Raw genomic sequence first — 14933 nt, forward strand, 5'->3', positions numbered from 1 at the left:
CATGTGTACTAAAACTCAGTCTAAGTTGTTTTCTTAAAATAGTTTAGCCTTATCAGTTAACAAACATGGATACATATGCTATAAAATTATTGTTTGAGTTAAATAAATTGTTTAAATTGTTATTAAGGAAATTATTATTTTTCTCCTTCCAATAAAGTACAGCAGAAAAGTTGTCCAAATACAAACAGTTAACTTATTAAATCTCACAATAATTTCATAATTACCGTAGATTCCGGCATATTAGGTGATTGGGCATATTAGACAACCCCCCCAAATTGGCAGCTGCTCCGCCCCTGCTGCTCCTTGTTTTAGCGTTTCGTAAACTGCTTTGAGGGGTTTTTTTTACAGTCAAAAAGTGTATAAATTTTATGAAATAAAATGAAATAAATCTAAATACAACAAAAAGGTTATTTCTGCGCTTTTGATGAAACAAACTTTTAGAAATTAACTCTTACCACAACCCCAGCCTATTTGAAATAGGGTTTTTTGGGGGGGGGGTGCTAATTTTCTTTCAAGACAGCTCTCTGCAGGGTACAGTGGTACCTTGATTCTTGAATTTAATCCATTCTGGGAGTCTGTTTGACTCCCGAAACCATTTCAAAACCAAGGTGCAGCTTCCGATTGGCTGCAGGAATTTCCTGCACTCAATTGGAAGCCACATCTGATGTTTGGCTTCCGAAAACGTTTGCAAACAGGAACACCTCCGGGTTTGCGGCGTTCAGGAGCCAATTTGTTTGACAACTAACCTGTTCGGGAACCAAGGTACCACTGTACTCGTTTTGTGTGGCTCCTTTTGGAGGGGATGCAGGAGGCCCTCTGGAACACAGTGAAGTTCGTTTGAGGAAAACCCATCAGGGTTTGAAATGGTTTCACCCCGGGATGGGGGATTGGCGCTTGCAGATAGAGATATTCTGCCTAACATCAGTTTACAAATGGCTGGCATTGAATCTGCTCCCCCGAGGAATATCCCCACTGACCCTCTGTGACCAGTTCCAGTCAGGCTGGCAGGCAGCAGTCCTGAACACCCTCCAGAAACTGGGTTTTGCCCCTCAAGCCCTTCTAAGTGTGGGATTGGGCCAGGCAAAAGCTACGGTCAGGCAAAGAATCATAGACACCGAGAGACAACAGGACTGCTCAAGGTGCCCCGACTATAAAATTGGAGATATCGAGAGATATATAGCCGCACCGGAAGCATATCTCTTCTTTCTCGTATCCAAAAATGCTAGAAGGGCCTTTACACTCGCCAGAAGCTTGGCTCTGCCCTCGCTGGTCCTGGAAGGAGCCTTTAAAAAAGTTCCATATGCCCAGAGACTCTGTGCCTGCTCATTGGGGGATATGGGAAGCCCAGAGCACTTGTTCTTTAGATGTCCCTTTTATGAAGAGGCACATAGTAAGACCATTGATCCCCTACTGGTGAGGCTCACTGACTTCCCGGAAAAGCAAAAATTCGACCTTTTCCTGTTAGGCAAAGATCATAAGACGACCCGGATGGTCACCAGATGGTAAAGATCTGTAGGCGCAGACCATCCCCCGACTCAAACTAGTTCATGAAGAAAATCCCCAAACTCGGTTCCATGGGTAACTGGGTCATATCTGTGCAGTAGCTTATCTTAAAGTTTTAAGTGTCTATATGCTTATCACATTTATAAATTTTAATTTTTTTGTTGTACATTGTTTTAACTGTTTGTTTTCTTTCTGGGATTGTACTCCCAAGTGTGTTTTATAAGCTACTCTCCAACCATAATAAATTATCTTATCTGTCTGTCTGTCTATCTATCTATCTATCTATCTTTCTGTCTGTCTGTCTATCTATAGAGATATTCATCCAGTACATTGTATTGTACATTATTGGAAATAAGCATTCCTCCTCACTCCTGCGCTACTTTAGTTAAGTACAATTGTCACCTTGCAGCTGCCCAATACAAAGTGCACCCCTCAGTGTGTTTACACTAAATTCAAGGGCACTTCCAAATAAATGTGCTTAGGGTTACAGCTTTAACCTGCATTCAGTGAAACGGCCTTTTTCTGAGTTCCATTTTGTTAGCACTATCAACAATACAACTCTTAGACTCAAAGGCTTTCAGCCTCAGCAATATGAGGCCAGATCTTTGTGATAGACAAATTCTCTTCTTCTAGAGCTGAAGGTTGCTTGTTGAGGTGAGGAAATAATTAGTGGAGACCTCTGATTTCAGGTGTACTTTATTTGCTTAACCAGGTTCTACATCTGGTGCATTTGAACATGTTAGCTGGGTGCAATTATGCTACTTTCTGACACTGAGCGCTATAAATGTGAATAATTGCAGACTTTGGCTTCTCTTATAGGCCTTAGCTTTAGGGACAAAAATAATTGATGAAGATGGCTTATTTGACCTGATTCGGAGCATGCCAGGCAAGAAGTCAAAGTATGAAGTGGCAGCTGAAGCAGAGGTTTGTACAAATTAGCTTTAACTGACAACACTCTCTTAATCCTCTTTTTAATTGCAGAAGTAGTTGTTCTTTTGAATAACCTCAAGGCCAAAGAATGCTTGATGCCAGGAGATTCAATATCACATTTCCTAGCATTGGGTTGTCGCACAGCCTTTAGAAGAACTGTGGACTCATGGGGTGGGGGCTATGAATAAGATTGCAGCATTTTTACAGGGCGAGTGGGTGCTCTATGCTTTCCTCACAAGCCATGTTCACAAGAAAAAGCCTTCTTCCAAGCTGGGGAGAAAAATTATAGAAATCTTTGGGTTTTCTCCTCTTTCCTTACACAGCAGAGACCAAAAAAGCCCCAACTAAAAGTGGATGAATAACCTCCTAGTTTGTGTGCTGACACTGAGACTTAATGTTATTGCTATGTATAGTGATTTTTTAAAAAACGGTTATCCATCTGACAGAATAGATACTCTATTGTAATTAGGGTTGGAGAAAATAATCTTAATTCAATGTGTGTCCCTTGCACATGAGCAGACTAGTAAGTCTGTGCCATCTCGAATCTGTGTGGATTTCAGCAAAAATCCTGAAACAGCCTCACACTTTGTCACACTTGTTTAAAACTTCTAATTTAAAAGTCCCCGGAAGCCATTGTACATTATGATGTGCCACCCCTTCCTGGTAATTGTATGGAGAAAAGGACGACTGCTGTGGAGGCAGCCAACTTTTTTTTTTTTTTTTTTTGGCAGTGTGTCCCTGGTAGCCTTAAAGGGACATAATAATCGATAATTTGGTTTTAACCACAGTTTTAACCACAGTTTAGGGTTCAGACCTAACAGAAAAGTGGTTCTCTTGAAAGCAGAATAAAAAGCTTTCTCCTTCTAATGACTGGACTGAAGCAAGCCCAGGGCTCGCTCAAGTATGATTTAGTATACTTAAACTATAGTTTAGTTTTGTATCTGATTGAAGCCAGTGAGCTCCCGTTGCTGATCTTTTTGAGAATCCCTTAATTCCTAGAAGCACCATTTGAAAGCTTTTGTCTCCGAGCTCAGGCCTGCTAATTCTGGCATGTCTTTCCTTTTCAAGGCAAAGAAGGCCAAATCCAAGTGTGTGAAAACCCCGCCGAAAACTGAAGCGGAAAGAAGAAAAATTAGCCCTCCAACTAGAGAGAGTGAACCCAAAAAGAAAAAAGTCACTCCTGAAAAGGACAATGCCGTCAGATCTCCCAAGAAGCAAACAATGGAAGCAAGGAGAGGACTGGACTTTGATCAGAAAGCGCCGGAGAAAAAGGACCCAAAGGATGGTGGGAGCCCAATTCAAAAAGGCAGTAAAGGTGGAGCTGAGGTGTTATTATGGGTGGACAAATACAAGCCCACATCCCTTAAAACAATCATTGGGCAACAAGGTGACCAAAGTTGTGCCAATAAACTCTTACGTTGGCTTCGAAACTGGCATAGGAATATTTCGCAGGACAAACACGGTAATTGTGCAATAAATGATTCTTCTGGAACTTGACACCTTTTTCCAGGGTCTTGATGATGTATATTACATTTATACAGTACATCTTAATGCCAAACCGTAGCCTGGTTGACAGATAGCATTGAAACCTGGTTTTATTTTAATCTGCTAATGTTCTGGATCTGGTCATTGCAATGTTAGCGTACAACTGAGTCAGAATTTTGCTTTTGTCGGGTGTTCCCTTCCCCTCCCAAGGAGTCCATAGTTGCTACCCCACACAGCTCTCTTACTGCCCCAGCCATTGTTTGTAGATATAATACTGCATTCGGTGAACCAGTATTAATGGTTTCAGTCCAGTAAAGCTATTTATAAACAGGATTTTCTAATTAGCTTCCCACCTTAACACATCAACTGTATTTAATTTGGTTTAAGGAACACAAACCATGTTTCAGCGTTGCCCTTGAAGCAAGCCTGGCTGAGGAAATTCTTTACAGTTGAAGCAACTTAAATCTAACATGAAGTTTAAGGCTTATTAGGTATCCATAGGTTTACAGGCTCAGTTTTGCTTTTGAAAAAAAACCCTTTAATACCTTGCCATTTCAAACTGATACAAAACCCACAGACAGTTCAGAGTAAATTTGCTTGAATTCTGCAGTGTTTAGTTTATTTTAAAATGTTCATTTTTTCTGGCATTAAGAACCGATCTACATATTCAGAATAATTGTGGGCCCCTGTTGGGACTGTACAACTTTAGATTGAAAATGGAGGCTTGCATGTGGTTAGTTTATTCATTTTAAATTCTTGCATCCTGTTTTACTACTGCAGGTTCTGCAGGTGGCATTTAGATACAGTGGTGCCCCGCAAGACAAATGCCTCGCAAGACGGAAAACCCGCTAGACGAAAGGGTTTTCCGTTTTGGAGGTGCTTCGCAGGACGAATTTCTCTATGGGCTTGCTTCGCAAGACGAAAATGTTTTGCGATTCCTGGGGGTTTTTTTTCCGCTCCCCACCCCCTTTTTCTAAAGCACTAAGCTGCTAATAGCCTTTTAGCAGCTAATCCGCTAATCCCTTAAGCCTTTAATAGCCGCTAATAGCCGCTAAACCGCTAATAGCGCTAATCCGCTAATGGGCTTGCTTCGCAAGACGAAAAAACCGCTAGACGAAGAGACTCACGGAACGGATTCTTTTCGTCTTGCGAGGCACCACTGTACTGTCTCATGTAAAACGAAAAGACTGACTGAAAACACTAGCACATGTAGCCTGGTTTTCTACATTTGGATTTTTAAAAATAATTTTGGGATGGGCAGAGATGTCCAACATGGCACTCCCTTTGTTGGATTTGTAAAGCATCGGGGGGGTTTTGTTTTGAAACTGCTTTGTTTCTGTTTCATTGAACAATCTCGTTAAACTCTTGCTTGTTTTCCTCTTGGCTGTTATATGACATGGTTGGCTAAAGCTTCCCTCTCTTTTCCCTGCAGCAAAACCCAGTAAGTTTGGAGTCAAAGACGACGGTGCTAGTTCAAAAGCAGCTTTGCTGTCTGGCCCCCCGGGGGTTGGCAAAACGACCACTGCTTCACTAGTTTGCGAAGTGAGTTGCATTTTTTTTTCCAAAATGGGGACTGCATGCAAAGGAAACGAGAGCATTGGGATGAACTTCTTTGGGGGCTGTTTGATGGAGGAAGTGACTGAACAACAACAGAAATGCATTTTCTGGTATTGCAGTGGACCTTGACAGCTGCTTTCTTGCTTAAGTCTATCAGCAAATCAAAGCTGGACTGCATGTCAGTGCTCACCATATACAGTGGTACCATGGGTTACATATGCTTCAGGTTACAGACTCCGCTAACCCAGAAATAGTACCTCAGGTTAAAAACTTTGCTTCAGGATGAGAACAGAAATCGCGCAGTGGCGGTGCAGCAGCAGCAGGAGGCCCCATTAGCTAAAGTGGTGCTTCAGGTTAAGAACAGTTTCAGGTTAAGAACAGACCTCCAGAACGAATTAAGTACTTAACCCGAGGTACCACTGTAACAGCATCAACCTCGGCCATTAGAAAGTTCTGAAAGTTTCCCCACTTACTGGAGGCGACCACAGTCAAATACAGTCAAACACTGGTTTTCGATCGTCTTGGCTGCCAATCGTCTCAGCTTCCGAACGCCGAAAACCCAGAAGTGAATGCTTTCATTTTCACCATTCACTTTGCCGACAGCCCATTGTTTTTCGGTTTTTGAACGTTTCAGAAGTCAAACGGACTCCTGGAACGGATTATGTTCGAAAACCGAGGTTCTACTGTATGCAGGTTGACTGGCTTTAGCTGTACTTTCTTTCTCTCTCCCTCTGGCTTCCCTAAGAATTAGAGGGCCAGGACAATTGTTTGCTTTTGATTTGCCGTATTGGCCCAAATATAAGCCATACCCGAATATAAGCTGCACCTTTAAAGTTCAAGAGGAAGAAAGAAAAAAGACAATACCCGGATATAAGCCGCTCCCTTAAAATTCCGCAGGCACTCACACCCGTTCCGTTTACCGTTTGTCTGTTTCAGCAGTGATATCATAAAAGCCCATTTTTGTAAGGTTGCAAATTTAAGCCGCACTTTAACTTTTCACAGTCGGAATTTGGGGAAAAAAATGTGGCTTATATTCAGGCCAATATCGTAATTCATTTCTATATAGGACTCTAAGTCTGTTTTTTAAAAAAACAAGGTTGCAACTGCAATTGCATTTTTTTTTTAAAAAAAGTTTAATTATAATGTTCTGTGGTATCCTGTTCTGTGGGTCAGGTCCACCTGTTTAGTTGACCTAATCCACTTTGACTCACTGTTATAAAAGCAGAGTTGCTTGTTTAATTTTTTCAGGTGGTTGTTTTGTCTCTGCGGTCATTTTTATATTAGTGGCTAATCACAAAAACAATGACTAGTTTAGAGAAGATCCAGGGCCACAGCTGACCTGAGGAATATCTTCTGACTCCCCAATTTTTAACTGGAATCAAGCGGTGTGCATAGAAGATTGGGGGTTGTGGTTATTGATCTTATTGACCGTATCCCTAGAATAAGACTGCTTGTTGGCTGCTGGACTGATCTATCCAGTATAAGCATTTTGTTTGTCTGTCTGTCTTATTGACACTGCTGTTTTATTTGTGTGTTTGGCTTAGGAACTGGGCTTGAGCTATGTGGAATTAAATGCCAGCGACACTCGCAGTAAGAACAGCCTGAAGGAGGTGGTTGCCGAATCTCTAAATAACACCAGCATCAAAGAGTTCTGTTCAGGTATCTTCATTTCCCTTTCTGGGCATTCCTTCTTACTGGCTAGAAAAATTAATGTGGACTTGCTGTCCCCAATTTCACAGTTAGGCCCTCATGCTCAAAAAATGGTATTCTATCTTGGATTGATTTTTTGTAAGCAGCAACGTTTTCAGGAGATGGGCAGGTTCACAGCAAACAGTTTACCATGACATGAAACTGGGCCTTTCTGGACAGTTGTTTCTTCTTCTATCCTAGAATGTAATTAAACACAATCCCTGTCTTAGCAATACCACAGATCATGGTTTGTTTTGCATCCAACTAACCATGATCTGTAACCAAGGTTCATTCTTGGTTTACTAACTGAGTTTCTTTGGGATGAAACAAACCATAATCCCTGGTTCAAATGTAATGTTAAGACAGAGGTGGTGGTTTATTTCTTCCCTGCACGAATTGGAAGGAGTGAAGTGGGTGTGGTTTGCTTGTGCGCAGTAAGTTGTGCTTTGTGGCTTACTATGAATGCGGCTGTACTGTGTGGGGAGAAGATCACTTTGCAATCTTTTACTCCATCATCCTCAGGAACATCATCTTCAGTCAGCACAAAGCATGTCCTAATTATGGATGAGGTGGATGGAATGGCTGGCAGCGAAGACAGGGGAGGCATCCAGGTAGAATAACTTCCATGAAAAGTGTAAAAGTGATTATCGTGAGTTTTTTTGGGGGGGGGAGGGGTGGAAGTTCAGACAGCACACGGAACAGATCTTTATTAGCTTAAAGGATAACTGATTGAAAATGAGTATCATGTCTTTTTTGTCTCAAAAATATTTTATCATTCCATTTTGTGCCAACCGCTTCTTTCACAAAAATGTAAGGAAAAAGCTCAACCTTGCTTTGGTTTATCTACTAGAAAGCTATTGCTTTCCTTGAGACTAATTCACTAACAGCAGCTTAGGCTGTTAAGCAGCTGGGTCATTCCTAAATGTCTGAAAGCTAGAAGAGATGCATGGCAAACATATCAAGTTGCACTAATTTGCACAGCACTGTGGTTGGTACCAGCAGAGCCACACAAACGGCTTCATGGTGGGGTTGCATTCTCTAATTGCAGGAACTGATTGACCTGATTAAACATACAAAGGTTCCTATAATTTGTATGTGTAATGATCGGAATCACCCAAAGATGCGTTCCCTTGTCCACTACTGCTTTGATCTTCGCTTTCACAGACCACGCGTGGAGCAGATTAAGGTAGGCGGTTGACAAATAATATGCTGGGACTCTCTTAAAGTAGGACAATAAGAATTGCCTTTCTGGGTCAGTCCAAAGCCTTTCTTCAAGAGATCCAACAGATGTTTCCAGGAAGCTTAAAAGCAGGGTGTAACAGTGATGGCTATCCAATTGCTTTATTTTCCCCAACTTTGGGGGGTGGGGGTGGGCATTGCCTTAGATGGTACCATCAGAGAGAAGTGATTCCTCTTAGTTGTAATGGATAATAACCACTTATAAATCTATTCTTCATGAATTTCTCTAATTTCCTTCTCCAGGGTGCCATGATGTCCATTGCCTTTAAAGAGGGGTTAAAGATTCCACCACCAGCAATGAATGAAGTCATCTTGGCAGCCAATCAGGATATCAGACAAGTGAGTTATTGATCAGTGCCAGCCTTTAATCCTTAGTCATTTATTTAGTCTGCGCTCTATCCAAGGTAGATGGAGTTTCAGACACCAAAATGAAGCAAGCTCTAACCTTTCTGTTTTGTTCTCAGGTTTTACATAATCTCAGCATGTGGTGCGCAAGGAGCAAATCTCTGACCTACGATGGTGTCAAAGAGGATGCTAACAAAGCAAAGAAGGACATCAAGCTGGTAGGATGAAGTTTGGCTTGGGGAATGCCCTGTCTGTGCCAGCTTGCTTTGCAACAGGACCTGCAAGATTAGATTTTTGCCAGAAACCAGAAGTTGTACGTCTAATTTTGGCCTTAAAAAAGAAAAGTACAGTAATAGTATTGGGAACAGGCACTGAAGCTCATGATACCCCAGATATTGTTAGCTTTGAACATGTAAAGACTGAGCCAAATCAGACTAAGGCTGCAGTCCTGACCCCACGTACCTGGAAGTAGGGCCCAGTGAATTCAGTAGGACTTAATTCTGGGTAAATGTGGCAGCGATTGTGCTGCAGAGTGTCTTATTTATTGGAGTCCTTGAGGTTCAATGTAAAATATGAAAAAACCTAGATCCTGCGATAATCATCGGAGGCCCTTCTTTGCGTGCCCCCTCCATGAGAGGTCCAGAGGGTGGCAACAGGAGAACGGGCCTTTTCTGTGGTGGCTCCCCATTTGTGGAATGCTTTCCCCAGGGAGGCTCACCTGTTGCCTTCATTACATATCTTAGGCAAACACCTTTCTCTATAGTCCTTCGGGTGATTAAACATTCTGTGGCCTTTTAAATGTGTCGGGGCAACGGCGTTATTGGTTTGTTTTTGTTTTATAATGTATTTTGTGTTCTCATTTTATATTTTTATGTTGTGAACCGCCCTGTGATCTTTGGATGAATTTAATAAATAGTAAGAAAAACACTTGTAGTGGATACTTGCCCAGATTATTCCAGGGCTAATCTCTGCAATTGATGCAGAAGCTTTGCTTGATGGTAGAATTCAGAGCCTCTTTAATTTTTGCAGGGCCCTTTCGATGTTGTCAGGAAGGTTTTTGCCACCGGAGAAGAGACCTCTCACATGTCCCTTATAGACAAATCGGACCTCTTCTTCCACGATTACTCTCTCGCCCCGCTCTTTGTCCAGGAGAACTACATCCACGTGACCCCAGCTGCCGCAGGGTGAGTTAAATGAATCTGAACGATTTGGATTGTGTAGCTGCATCAGGACTAACGAAAGTACAATTGTTTGTGAGTAATGTGAGCCATCATTTCCCCCCCAGGGGTAACATGAAGAAACACCTGATGTTGCTTAGCAAAGCAGCTGACAGTATTTGCGATGGCGACTTAGTTGACCGGCAGATTCGCAGCCGACAAAATTGGAGCCTTCTACCTACGCAGGTTACCCACTTCTTTAGTTTCCAGAGCATATCGTGTGGCTGCCTGAGGGGTATCTGCTGCTGCTGCTTTGTTGCAGGCTGTGGCAGGAGAAAAAAGCCCAGGATTTGTGCAAAGTAGAGCGGGGGCTGAACTTTTCAGCCATGCTTTCCCCCATCAGTTTGTTTAGCGGGAGGAAGGGAGGGGTGAAAACATACCAGCTTAAAAAAACAGGGAGAGGTGGGGAGAATTTCAGATAAATTTGGAGGGGTATAGTTTTGCCCATGAGAAACTCTTACAAAGTGACTGAAGGAGGGTGCGTGCTCTCAACTTTGAAAGGTCCTCATGAACAGCTTTGAAAGCAGGGGTTGTATTGCCTGTCAGCAGTGTAATATCCTGATTTCAAAGGCCTTTTCGCTCCCTGCTGGGGTGGGAAGGGATTTGTCTCTGCAGCGAGCACTTTCAAAAGTGAATCTCAGAGTTGGAAGATACCACAAGGACTCATCTAGTCCAACCCCTGTAATCTTTTGCCCCAAGTGTGGCTTGAACCCATGACCCTAAGAGTCTCATGCTCTACCAACTGAGTTTGGCACAATTTCCATCTCAAAGCACAGGAGCCATGTACAGGGATCAAAGTTAACAGCCACAGCCTGTGGCTACTTCCCAGTAAACACCAACCTCTCCCTTGGAAGTTTATCTGAACCTTCACATGTGACCTGGCCTGCCTGGTCCTTAAGACTCTCCAAGCTTTGTACCCTCAAGTTACCGTATTTTTCGCTCTATAAGACGCACCAGACCATAAGACGCACCTAGTTTTTGGAGGAGGAAAACAAGAAAAAAAATATTCTGAATCCCAGAAGCCAGAACAGCAAGAGGGATCTGGCTTCTGGGATAGCCTCTTGCTGTCCTGGCTTATGGGATAGCCGCGCGCAGCCACTCCTGGGCAGCGGCATGAAGGCTCCCCCTGCCCGGAAGAGGCTGCGAGTGGCTAAGGCAGAAGTCAGGACAGCAAGCGGGATCACTGCGTAGCGAGGAGGGAGAAGGGCTGCCCTCCTCCCTCCTTGGGGAAAAGCCCCCAAGAGCCGCACACACGCTCCACGCAGCTCTTTAAAGGGAGCACCAAGCAGAGCCTCCCGCCTGCATTCGCTCCATAAGACTCACACACATTTCCCCTTACTTTTTAGGAGGGGAAAAGTGCGTCTTATAGAGCGAAAAATATGGTATTTTGCCTTGCTGGAATGTGCCTTTAGCCTGTGATGCCTCTTGCTTTCCTGGATAGAGTGATATGTTTGCAGAAACCTCGTCTTTTACGTGGCTGAAATGTAGCCCACTACTTTGCCTCTTGCTGGGCCCAACACATGACCCCTGGAATTAATGGGGGCCCTGGGCTGGAAGAGGATCCCTACTCTGTGCTGGTGATGGGGCTTCCATCTTCACCTCTGTTCTGCTACTATGGCCTTGGGTACCATTCTGTATTTTCTGTGTAGCGTATTAGAAAATAATGGTGTCCACTACAGTTTCCAGGGAAAACTGATGGATGTTTCCTTCATTGTTCAGGCCATTTATTCAAGTGTCCTCCCTGGGGAGCTGATGAGAGGCTACATGAAACAATTCCCAAATTTCCCAAGCTGGCTGGGCAAATTTTCATCAACAGGAAAGCACGACCGTATCATGCAAGAGCTGTCGATGCATATGAGCCTCAGGTAATCCTGGTGACCTGTGTTGCAAATCCCCCCATTATGGGCAGTATTAGAAACTCAGATATATAAGCCAAACGGCACCTGAAACTAGGTTATGATCACCACAACAGAATGTTTTGGTACCGTCCCCGTCCCCCATGAAATTTATTGTTACTATTCATTTCATTTCTACACTACTTTATATTTTTTTAAAAATCTCAAAGCAGTTTGCAGCACATTAAAACATCAAATAAAACAAATGCAAGCTTCAGGGGAAATATTTCAGATCCTTCTCTAAGTGACATCTTGCTTTCCCTATATTTATTTACCTACTTAATTTATATCGCTGCTCCATAGCACAAGGACTCTAGGAAGCCAGGGTGGTGTAGTGGTTAGTGTGTCGGACTCGGACCTGGGAGATCAGGGTTCAAATCCCCATTCAGTCATAAAGCTCACTGGGTGACCTTGGGCCAGTCACAGCCTTTTAATCTACCTCACAGGGTTGTTATTAATTGTGTAAACATGGCCACAGTGATCAAGTTGCCAAAGGTTTAGAATGTGAGATTCTTTTTTACTGGTGGTTACTGAAACCTGCAAAGCATTTCTTCTGTAATTAGAATTCTGCAGAACACAATTTATCAACAGGAAATGGGTCAAAATGCTGAGTTCTTACACATTTTTTTCATTACCCACATTCTCTCTTGACTTTGCATTAAACTGGTACAGTGGTGCCTCGCAAGACAAAATTAATCCGTTCCGCGAGTCTCTTCGTCTTGCGGTTTTTTCGTCTTGCGAAGCACGGCTATTAGCGGCTTAGCGGCTATTAACGGCTTAGCGGCTTAGCGGCTATTAACGCCTTAGCGGCTTTAAGAAAAAGGAAACAAACTCGCAAGAACTCGCAAGACGTTTCGTCTTGCGAAGCAAGCCAATAGGGAAATTCGTCTTGTGGAACGACTCAAAAAACGGAAAACTCTTTCGTCTAGCGAGTTTTTCGTCTTGCGAGGCATTCGTCTTGCGGGGCACCACTGTATTCCCATTCTGCAAGATAGATCTTAAACATGTTACGTTGTCGGGTAGATGACTGCTGCATTCATAGTATTTTGGGTGTCCTTTGGGCAGAACAGTTCTGGTTTAGAGAGTATTCTATGGGTAAAAGGTCCTGCTGCATGACTCCTCACCTTTATCGGTGTCCCTTGAGCCACATTGCCTGCTTGGCACATAGGTACTTTCCAACATGCTAAGCACGCCCTCCTGCCTCTGTTTTGCCCTTCAGATGAACTTACATATGCTTTATACCAGTCTGGAAGTATGGCTATACTTCAACCCACTGAGTGATGTTCACTAGAATATTGCAACGATGGGACCTGAGATTACCTATATGCAGAGCACGAGCCCTCACTGCCTTCAGAAAGGCTTTAGGGGGAAACCCACATAATGCTTCTTCTCCCTCCCTATAGGACACATGCAAGCAAGAGAGCAGTAAATCTGGACTATTTGTCATACTTACGAGATGCAATTGTGAAACCTTTGACTTGCCTGGGAACAGATGGAGTGCAGGATGTGGTAGCATTTATGGATACTTACTGCTTGATGAAGGAAGATGTCGAAAGCATAATGGAAGTAACCAGTTGGGGAGGCAAACCTAGTGAATTTTCTAAAGTTGATTCCAAGGTAAGTTGCTCTTACATGGATTATTGTCTGCCAAAAACATTTTACGAGCTTCCTTAAATAGGATTCTCATACGTGTGTCCCCCCGTCCCCCCCGAGCCTCTTGAGTTTGCTGATAAGGTTGGCAGTTCAAATCCACATGGCGGGTTGAGCTCCCATTGCTCTGTCCCAGCACCTGCCAACCTAGCAGTTTGAAAGCATACCAGTGCAAGTAGAGAAATAGGTACCACTGCAGCAGGAAGGTAAACTGCGTTTCCGTGTACTCTGGCACTCGTCACAGTGTTCTGTGGTGCCAGAAGTGGTTTAGTCATGCTGGCCACATGACCCAGAAAGCTGTCTGTGGACAAACGCTGGCTCCTTTGGCCTGAAGTGAGATAAGCACTGCACCCCATAGTCTAATTCGACTGGACTTAACCGTCCAGGGATCCTTTACCTTAGGAGGCATCCAGAAATGAGTGCGTTAACTTTCCTTGCACTGTCTAGGCATGAGTCATTGGGGGATTTAAGCCTCTGTGCCCACTGGCGGAGGAAGAGGAGTGCAGGGGGAGCGCCTAGCCCCGGTGGGGTGCCATCGCGGCTGCCTCCCCACCTGCACTGGGCACCCTGCCCCCAGGATGTGCGCCATCCCCGCCCCTGCCCCCCTGGTGCTGGACCATGAAGCTCCGCCACCGTCTGTGCCTCCTGGGGACACAGATTACTTATTGCGAATATTCCTTCTAGCAGATGTGAAGGGAGAATCAAAGGCAGAGAGGGTTATGTCCCCCAGCCTAAACCATATAGGGAGTTTACCCACTTGCTTCCAGGTGCCTTCCACACTAACCAGGGCATGTCTAGCTCAACTTTCTCCTAACATACAAAGGCACTCAGCTAGTTAAAAGTCAGTGCCTTTGCATGGTATTAGTCAGTAGGCTGATTATATAAGCGGTGGGTTTTTTTAAAAGAATGTTTAGATCTTGTTGTTCAAATAAGCTCAGAGCAGAACAGATAAGGTTGTAGGTGGGCCAATTAATCAACTGCTTCAGAAGTCAGCTAGATTTGCCATGTGGGATTCTTTGGGTTTGGCTAATACATGAGACAGGCCCTTGCAGGTAAAGAAGAGCGAGCGAGCAGAAAGGCCTAAGGAAGATAGTAACAGGCAAGGTTCAATTTCTGTGGGTTAGAGCTCACGTGTTAAAATACTTAGGCCAGTTTGTCAGTATTTGGGTGCCTCCCAAAAGTGAGAGTTTATCTTAAGAGGAAGATTTTATCCCTTTCAAGGATGAGAAATACTGGCCCATGGGTCGGATGTGGCCCACAGCAGGTTTGCGGTCCAGCCCACAATCTCTCCCCTGCACACAACAATTAGGCTCAATTCTGGCGGGAGGGTTAGCCCTGCTGTGCCCTGGCCATAAATGGGACCTTTTTCCAAGTCTAACTGCTGTGTAGCCATTTATGGCTGAGAAAGAAGGGAGAGAGGTTT

The 14933-nt window shown here is 43.8% G+C and overlaps 1 protein-coding gene across 4 annotated transcripts in view; it reads left to right on the forward strand.

Annotated features, from left to right (window-relative positions):
• RFC1 (replication factor C subunit 1) overlaps positions 1–14933 on the forward strand; it is a 40871-nt gene that overhangs the window by 22447 nt on the left and 3491 nt on the right. For 3 of the 4 annotated variants that reach the window (XM_083458070.1, XM_083458071.1, XM_083458073.1), the window contains 12 exons: positions 2323–2427; positions 3502–3895; positions 5351–5460; positions 7020–7134; positions 7687–7775; positions 8213–8350; positions 8647–8742; positions 8868–8966; positions 9778–9932; positions 10034–10151; positions 11685–11830; positions 13264–13477. In XM_083458070.1, coding sequence (XP_083314196.1) covers positions 2323–2427; positions 3502–3895; positions 5351–5460; positions 7020–7134; positions 7687–7775; positions 8213–8350; positions 8647–8742; positions 8868–8966; positions 9778–9932; positions 10034–10151; positions 11685–11830; positions 13264–13477 — 1779 coding nt within the window. Of the gene's footprint in view, positions 1–2322; positions 2428–3501; positions 3896–5350; positions 5461–7019; positions 7135–7686; positions 7776–8212; positions 8351–8646; positions 8743–8867; positions 8967–9777; positions 9933–10033; positions 10152–11684; positions 11831–13263; positions 13550–14933 lie in introns of all 4 variants that reach the window. The other variant, XM_083458072.1, reaches the window with a different exon arrangement.

The sequence above is a fragment of the Podarcis tiliguerta genome (genome assembly GCF_965153285.1).
Source record: "Podarcis tiliguerta genome assembly, chromosome: 9".
Lineage (NCBI taxonomy): Eukaryota > Metazoa > Chordata > Lepidosauria > Squamata > Lacertidae > Podarcis > Podarcis tiliguerta.